This window comes from Podarcis cretensis (genome assembly GCF_951804945.1).
Source record: "Podarcis cretensis genome assembly, chromosome: 7".
NCBI classification, from domain to species: Eukaryota; Metazoa; Chordata; class Lepidosauria; order Squamata; family Lacertidae; genus Podarcis; species Podarcis cretensis.
In genome coordinates, this window is record NC_137176.1 from 68,377,822 (window position 1) to 68,387,101 (window position 9,280).

General features: G+C 41.3%; 1 protein-coding gene across 1 annotated transcript in view; it reads right to left on the reverse strand.

Moving 5' to 3' along the window:
- Positions 1-782: 782 nt before the first annotated feature.
- Positions 783-9,280, reverse strand: part of CFAP418 (cilia and flagella associated protein 418) — a 9,514-nt gene continuing 1,016 nt past the window's right edge. Inside the window, exons 2-6 of the mRNA XM_079984768.1 lie at positions 8,286-8,385; positions 7,621-7,691; positions 5,623-5,688; positions 4,488-4,583; positions 783-4,047 (exon numbers count right to left, since the gene is read on the reverse strand). Of these exons, the coding sequence (XP_079840894.1) occupies positions 3,888-4,047; positions 4,488-4,583; positions 5,623-5,688; positions 7,621-7,691; positions 8,286-8,385 (493 nt within the window). The 3' untranslated portion in view covers positions 783-3,887. The remainder of the gene's footprint in view (positions 4,048-4,487; positions 4,584-5,622; positions 5,689-7,620; positions 7,692-8,285; positions 8,386-9,280) is intronic.

Sequence of the window (9,280 nt, forward strand, 5' to 3'; positions counted from 1 at the left end):
CGGTAGTGGCGCCCTCCTTGTGGAATGCCCTCCCACCAGATGTCAAAGAGAACAACAACTACCAGACTTTTAGAAGACATCTGAAGGCAGCCCTGTTCAGGGATGCTTTTAATGTTTGATGTATCATAGTATTTTAATATTCTTTTGGAAGCCGCCCAGAGTGGCTGGGGAGGCCCAGCCAGATGGGCGGGGTATAAATAATATATTATTATTATTATTATTATTATTATTATTATTATTATTATTATTTCTAAGTGCGATCGGGGTCTCTCTGTATGAATGTTGATTTGAAGCATCCAGCAAACCAACTTGTACAAGTCAAAGCTGGGTTGACCAAAAGCTAGTATGCGCTGGGAAAAACATGGAAAAGGAAGATATTTTTGTGAATCATCCTGGGGCTAGTTCATATACTTGGCCTGCTTGCAGTGGGATGCTCTTAAACCCTGAATAGTCGCTGGAAGATTTTGCAATCCCATTCATGGAGTTTTCTCATGGCAAACAGTTCAGGTATCTCATTCGCCATGAGCAAAGGGTTCATACAGTATAAATAAGCCCCCCTTTCAGCAACTCTGAGGGGGGAAAGAATCCTATTTGGCTTCAAATGTGGCATTGTGAAGCCCTCCCTTCAGACTGCCTATGTAGGTCAACCGCTTTCCCAACAGATGGCTCAGAACCAAATAATCAACTCTGTCCATGCCCACTTAGCCCCTAAATCCTGCAGGTTTCAGAGACCTGAGCTGCCAACATTATCGAGAGAATGAAAACTACAGGACTGCAGGGGATAATACTGTGCTTTGCATTTATAGTGTGTGTTTTAATTTTAAAAACCAAACAAAACATCAAATACAACTTCCATTATCAGAAAGTAATGCAGGTAGGAAAGAATAATACGTCAGTGACTCACACAGAGCGCGTAACAGAAGATCAACCAGGTAAGTCAAATGAAAAGCAAATAATATCCTACTTTGAATACCACCCCTCCCAGATTCAGTTATCAAAGTGAATTACGGTAGCTTTGCTTTCTTTTATGTTCTTGCTCATTTATTATGACACTCAACATTTTTGTATTCTTACGAAGGGTTTCAGCTAATGGTTTTAATGAAGGAACCAATAACAAAGGGAAAAGGGGACACCCCTGTTCAGTTCCCCTATGAGTTTTAAAACTCCGTCAACCACATCAGTTGACGTGGACTCTTGTCATTATTGGACAATACAGAACTCTGATTACCTGTGTAGAATATTTACCAAAATTTATCCTTTCCAAGACACAAAATGAAAAGGACCAATGAAGATGATCAAACACTTTATGGGCACCTAAACATATGATACTTAATGTTTTGTGCTGTGTAAAATGTGTAATGTTTAAAATCTTTCAGATATAGTCTGAAATATTTTAAATTGCCAATTACTGTTTCTATTTCATCTACAATCCAAGTCCAGATCAGATCCTTTTCTTTAACCCCCTCCCACCCCCCGAGTTGAAGTCCTGTTTAAGAAGTCAAATTGCTGTACTTGTTTGTAACACACTGAGGCACAGGTCAACAGTGTATATAGCACCTTTTAGGCTTTTGAAGTTCTTCAAGCACAATAGTTCAGTAATTCCAACAGTAACCTGATAAGACTGGCCTGTGCTGTTCTCCACATACTGCAGATGGTATGTGTGTAGGACCAGTACTTTGTCTAAGGTCACCTAGTGAATTTGTATCTGAGCAACCTCCTGGCATACAGTGCACAGAACTAGCTCTTAAAGGTGATAGAATCTAGTGGTGTTTGCTGTGTCAACCACTGTCTAAGTCAGGGATGCCCCCCAGATGTTGTTGGACTACAACTCCTAACTTTCCTGACTGTGGGCTAGGCTGATGGGAGTTGGGAGTCCAACATTTGGACTCCTCATTCCTGGTCTAAAAACACCTTAGGTTCAGCCAGCTATATCTGGCTAGGATCAGTCACACCAAACCCTGCCTCCCATCAGTAACCAATATTTATATTCACTCCCAACCCCATCTCTCAATAATAATAATAATAATGATGATGATGATGATGATGATGATGATGATAATAATAATAATAATAATAATAATCAGTATTTATATAGTGCTGTTTACTAATTATTCAGTGGGTTTCACATTCCATATTTCATAAATACCAAACTATGCATGTGTTTAACATTTCAGGCATGTGTTAGCTATCAAGACACCATGGGGGCCTAAAAGAACAAATACAACAGGCAATTAATACATGAAATTTAACCAACTTATTCAGATATGCCAAGAATACAACTTTTAATGACTCTAGCATTACAGAGAAATTAGAGGGAACGATTTCTGCCTTGTGGACTTTTAGATTCCATATTTTGGTTTAAAAGAAAGTATATCCAAGTTATTTATTCTAAACAGATTACATGGTCTAAAAAGCAACTGAAATTCCTTGCATAGGATGATGTGTTTTAAGATCGTATGAGCAACATTTTTTTTCCAAATGTGCTATTGTTTCCCACATTCTGAGTACTACTTGCTTGCTACAATTGTTTACGCTTCAATGCGCTTTTAAACTTTCAGTGCTACAGAAAAAACTCCTGGAATAGTGCTACACGTGCTGGTTGAGAAAATAATTCAGGATCAGCTAAATCATACAACTCAAAATCATGCAACCCTGCTAAGTCAACCTCTGAGCAGACCCACTGAAATCAAGGGAATTCAGTTATGCAAGTCCAGTTCATTTCAATATGTCCACTCTGGGTCTGACTAACACTGGGTATCACCCATCGGCTCAATTCTTTTTTTAAGATGGAAATGGGGATGCAAGAGTTCTAAACCACTTTGATTATATTTGGTATTCCGATACAAAGATTAAAACATAGAATGTGGATGCACTGTCAGTCTCAAAAGACAACTGAAATAGACATCTAACAACAGTTTTCTGATAACTTAAAACTTGCAGAGTGCCAGTGAAGGTGGAATAACCCTATACCTAATAGGACGTTTACCCTTGTCCCCTGCAAAGAAATACATTGATTTTGAATATCATTGCAAAAAAATTGTTTAGGCTCCGTCGCAATATCATTTACACGAACAGCTTTGAGTGGCTCAATCCAATGCATTCTACTCAGAAGTAAGTCCTACTGAATTCAGTGGGACTTTGTTCCAAGTGAGTGTGCACAGGATTGCAGACTTAAGGGAGTGGAAAAAGCGCCACCCTAGCTCAACTCTGGTTATGTTTACTTAGAAGCAAGTACCACTGTGTCCAGTGGGGCTGATTCCTGGGATGGCATGCATGAAGACTCCAGCCTAAGGACCTGGCTCACAACTAGAAATGAGCTTATTAAAATGCTGGAGCTGTCGTGTCATTTTCCTTCCCATCGCTGGACTGTCCAAGCTATCTGCTCTTGCTCTGAAAGCAAGCTTCAGCATCCTGCTAAAACAACTCCGAAATAATATTAATTTGAAGATTGGCTCACTACATACACATGTGCAGGTAAAAAGCCAAAGCCAAAATATCCCACATGCATATTCAAAAAGTGTTCTAACCCAAGTATTAGCTTAGGCAGATTTCTCTTTCTTTTCAGGTGTATCTCTCGCTTCTACATTTGTGGGATGCCTTCTAGGACCCGGGCCTTGTTTCCTTTCAGCTTCACTCCCTGCTGTGCTGGAAGTACTCAACAGTTCTGCCTGCCTGGTCCTCTAGGCCGAGGAAGGTCTCCGGCTTACTATGCCCCCCCAGTTCCATTAGTTCACAAGGGAATTGCAGACAAGGCAAAGTCCAGAGTTTGTATTTGGATTATCAAAATCTAAGTGTACACGGAACACACTCAATTCATCACTCGTGATGCCGAGCAGTGAACAGATGGTCTTCATACAGAAATGAGCATGTGAATGACAAAGACAACTTCATTCGACGTGTTTGCTGCAAACCCAGCGGAGCTGTCGATCCACAGTGAGGTCTGTTAATTCATCTATTGATCTCCAAGTGCACTGACAAGCATAGGCCCTCGATCCATTCTTGGTTTGCATCTTCGTCCTCAACTTGCAGAATTCAGGCATGTTATTCCTACCAATCAAAAATATTCTATTTCAACAGCGTTCTTGTTTTATTATGCTTTTACATTTGTTGGACTGGCTGGGGCAACCCAGACAGATGGATGTGATGATGATGATGATGATAATAATAATAACAACAACAACAACAACAACAACAACAACAACAACAACAACAAACCAACTCCCTCAGAACCACACAGCCAATCATTGCCCAATTAGCCACAGAGTGGAACAAAGACAAAGATACTCTACCCTTGTCACTGAAATGAAAGCCTTTGGGTATTTCTGCTATAGGCTTTCCCCCCAATCTATGTACTGAAATATCCACACCTGCAATTCTGTAAAGTTGATATCAGAACATTTACGGACCACAACATTTATATGATACCCCAATACCATATAGGCCACATCACACCAAATATTCCTATCAATATTATCTGTAAAGCATACCTGAAAAAGAGGTAATCACATGACTGATCCCACTGAAAGTCATCGTATTGCAAAACGCGGAAGTCACATGCAGTACACCGCAGCTGATCACAGGTTCTGTCCAAAAAAAATTACAAACATTATAGATTAAACACATGGAACAGTTCAATCAACTTATTTCTTAACTTATTAAACTTGTTCATATTATCCAATCTCATAATAGGTGCATTTCTTAAATCTTGACAGAAGTGTGAAAAAACTCACAATTTAATAAACAGCTGTTAAAAGGAAAGGAATATTCTGTTTCACATTTCCTATCCTAACTCACCAGAACTAGACTAACCTTTAAACAGAACGGTTACACTCTAAGCTTTCAGTGCCACTGTTTAAAACTAGCCTCCACTAAATAAAATCAGTTCTTACCATTCAATAAAATAAAACCTCAGTTGATTAAAGGCTGCAACTCTGGTATTTACTAATTCAATTTTCACCCTTTTTTCTATGTATGGGTAAAAGCTTGGGTGCCTCCATTTTACAGGAAGAATTTAGCCTAGGAAAAATCCTTATGGGAACTGACCTTTATGGCACATCACAGCTGATCTCTCACCACTTCCCTCCTCACAAGAGGATCATGTTTGTGAAACTATGTGAACATATATCCAAGATCCTCTGTGTTTCTGATTCATATGCTTCTTTAACATGGGTAAGCATGATCTGTACACGCAAATGCTGGTGGTATACAGAAATCTAAACAAACATAGGCTGAATCCTGCATGTGCTGGGGGCTTTTCTCACCTGCCTTGCCACTGGCTGATGCAGCTGAATAGTGAACTCAGACTGACTCCTTGTGGCTACAGACCACACGCTGAGATAACTGTGTGCAGCAGCTTGGGGTGGGGGTGGAGAGGGTCACAGATGGTGCAAAAGCTCCCAGGTTCAGTCCCAGCCATCTCCAAGAAGGACTGAGAAATGCCTCTGTCTGAAACGCCAGAGGGTTGCTGCCAGTCCGTGTAGACAATACTATGCCAGATGGACCAACAGTCTGATTCAGTATAAAGCAGCAGCTTACAGTATGTTCCTTCCTAATATAGCAGTAAGAGAAACATGAAGGTCTCATAATGCAATTGCCAGTATTTATTTATTTTTAAATGCCTACCTCTGAGAAATATTTGTTCCTATACCATGTGGCGCACTGCTTCCACCAAGATATACAGGGCAACATCTACAAGAAATAAATCGGAAAGCCTTGAAATAGTTGTGAAGAAGAAGAAAAAACCCCACCTTAAACCATTTGCCTGCAAAGTTTGCATCATTTGATTTCTCAGGTGTCATTACTCTAGTGAGCATGTGTACCTTTTCAACAAACCTTTTGTTTGTAGAACTATAAGGCAGGACAATTCAGAAGAAATGGTAATATTATTATCTGCATGATATATGTATCTTGGGGGCAAAAAACCCAACTGGAAGGGAAATACTCCAGAACCTGCAGGATTTCTACCAAACACATCAGGGACTAGAAATCAAGCAAACATCATCATCAACATGGAGGTTTAAGTTCTGAAAAGCTATTAAAATGCCCCCATCCTCATTTCATGGCATATTCTATATAGTTAAAAGAAGAACTGATGTGACCATTTCTTCATAAACATCAACTGGTGCTCTCACATACTCACAAAACTGTCAGCATTAGGGAGACCAGAAGCTAAAGAGTAGAGCATAGCTTGACAAACACACATGCTGAAATTCCATCTTCCGCACAGCTATTAAAGATGTAGGAGCCCTGTTCTCTTTTGCATCTGGCTGCCCTAACCAGCAATAATGCAACAAGCAATAAAATTCTGTCCACTGAAGACATAGGGTTTGATCCATGCTGTGGGTTAAAGCCTCAGCGCCTAGGACTTGCCGATCGAAAGGTCGGCGGTTCAAATCCCTGCGGCGGGGTGCGCTCCCGCTGCTCGGTCCCAGCGCCTGCCAACCTAGCAGTTCGAAAGCACCTCCGGGTGCAAGTAGATAAATAGGGACCGCTTACCAGCGGGAAGGTAAACGGCGTTTCCGTGTGCGGCTCTGGCTCGCCAGAGCAGCGATGTCACGCTGGCCACGTGACCCGGAAGTGTCTCCGGACAGCGCTGGCCCCTGGCCTCTTAAGTGAGATGGGCGCACAACCCCAGAGTCTGTCAAGACTGGCCCGTACGGGCAGGGGTACCTTTACCTTTACCTTTACCTTTATGCTAGTTGCACTTAGGTGCCATTGAAATCAAAGTGAAAAGTTAGCAATGATTCAAATGAATCTGCCCTTTCTTCCTTGCTGTCCTGTACAGTGGTACCTCAGGTTAAGAACTTAATTCGTTCTGGAAGCCCATTCTTAACCTGAAACTGTTCTTAACCTGAGGTACCACTTTAGCTAATGGGGCCTCCCGCTGCCATGATATTTCTGTTCTCATCCTGAAGCAAAGTTCTTAACCTGAGGTAGTATTTCTGGGTTAGTGGAGTCTGTAACCTGAAGTGTCTGTAACCTGAAGTGTCTGTAACCCAGGGTACCACTGCAGTTTGAAACTGCGTCCCGGGTAAGACTCTTCCCTCTAATCCACCCTCAAAATACACATACCCTATATGGATCTTTTGGCAGAACTTTCTCGTTTCCATGTTGAACATAGACAAATTTACTTCTGAGAAAACATACACAGTTAGCTTCTGATGAACAGTGATATCCTAGAAATAGCTATATGGAAATACCGTGTTCGATGGGGCTTAGTCTCCGATAACCTGGCATTAGATTGCAGCCTAAACCTATGCACACATAAATGAAATAGCCATACCATTCTTCCAATTTGCCTCTGCCTTCCCTTCCACTGTTGTTTTGCTTATCCTGCACTTTAGATTGTAAGCTCTTTGGGGCAGTGACCTACCCAATGGTGCAATGTAAATAACTCAATTCCCATTGATTTCAATGAGAAATAACAGCAAAAATTAAATCCCACTGAGTTCAATAGGACTTACTCTCAGGTAAGTGTGTACAGGCTTGCAGTCTTAGTGCAACTAAGTCACTCTTGATCCAACCCATGCATTCTTTCGTTTACCGACTGTCAATAGAGTTAAGTTGAAATTAGCTGTTTACTGTTCAAAGCATTTACTCACTCATGTGATTTTTACTTACCTCTTACCATGAGCTTGAACGGAGGTAGTTCTATTTTCAGATGCAGGGCTAGGTGACTTAGATTTATGCTTCTAACAAAGAGAGAGAGAGATGGGGACCTCTTAACACAAACCAGCAGCACGGTAAAGCTTTCCTGCTTTTGTTTCCAAATAACAAGGACCAGAAGTCTACTCGAAGAGGAGGAAGACAGAGGGTAGAAAAGCAACAAACAACATGAGGGCTTCACAAATGGCTCCCATGTCTGCAGGCAGCTGCAGCAAAGATACATGGGGAACCACACTGCTCCATCAGCCAGGCAGTATTTTCCTTCCTCCAGTAAGGATGTACCCATTCTCTTAATGTGAACTTTGGGTTCTGGACTGGAGTAAATGGCTCTGGCTGATGCATAGGACTAGAAATTTTAATCTGATGTGACAACTGAAGCAGTCTTAGCTTTATTCCAGATTAGGGAATCTAGAACACTTTTTCTCTGCTTCCTTGGCTTTGGTTCTACCCACCGCCACCATGCGGCCCTGACGGATTACTCCTGAGGGAAAGGTTGACTATTCTTACTCTAGACTTCCACCACTTTCCCTTTTCATCTGGCTTTCTTCTTCAAAGGTTCTGACTGACACTCCCCCCCCCCAACTTTCCCTTTCCTCATAGGTTGCTTTGTCTTGACCTACCACAAGATTTTTGGCATAGCTGTTTTCGTCGATGATATCTTTAATTATGTCATCTATGTCTTCTTCTTCACTAGCACCTTTTGTCAACACTTTGGAAAATCTGGAAAGAAATGGAAGAGGAGCATCCTTTGGTAAGTTTATTTAGAAGATGCTGACCAAAGTATGGGGACAGCCGCTTCAGATACTTAAAACTCCTGTGGCAATTGTCACACGTGAAAATGAAACGTTTTGTCTACAAGTATCCACAGTGTCAAACCAATCCATTCTCAAGGAAATCAGCCCTGAGTGCTCACTGGAAGGACAGATCGTGAAGCTGAGGCTCCAATACTTTGACCACCTCATGAGAAGAGAAGACTCCCTGGAAAAGACCCTGATGTTGGGAAAGATGGAGGGCACAAGGAGAAGGGCACAAGGAGAAGGGGAGAGAAGGGGACGACAGAAGACGAGATGGTTGGACAGTGTTCTCGAAGCTACCAGCATGAGTTTGATCAAACTGCAAGAGGCAGTGGAAAACAGGAGTGCCTGGCATGCTCTGGTCCATGGGGTCACGAAGAGTTGGACACGTCTAAACGACTAAACAACAACAAAACCCGCAGTGTGCACAGTGGCCAAACACAGTTTCCCACAAAGGTGACAGGAAGCAAAGATTGTTCATCCGTGATACTTGCTACTTATGCAAGCCTGCCCAGATGCTTAGAAAGCTGAGGTAATTTTAAGCTGTTTTAGTATTTTAACTTTTGCACGTTTTAAAGTAGGGTTGTGATTTTTTATATTTTATTTTACTGTTTTATCTTCTGTAAACCGCTGTTAGTTTGTTTGTTTGCAGTGCCTAAGTTTTATAAAATAAAATAAAATAAAATAAAATAAAATAAAATAAAATAAAATAAAATAAAATAAAATAAAATAAATGAACAGACTGTAGCCTGCAACTGTGGCTTGAGATGCATCTTCCCTGGGTTTGACATAATTCAGTGGAGAAGTTGGTGGAAGGGGAA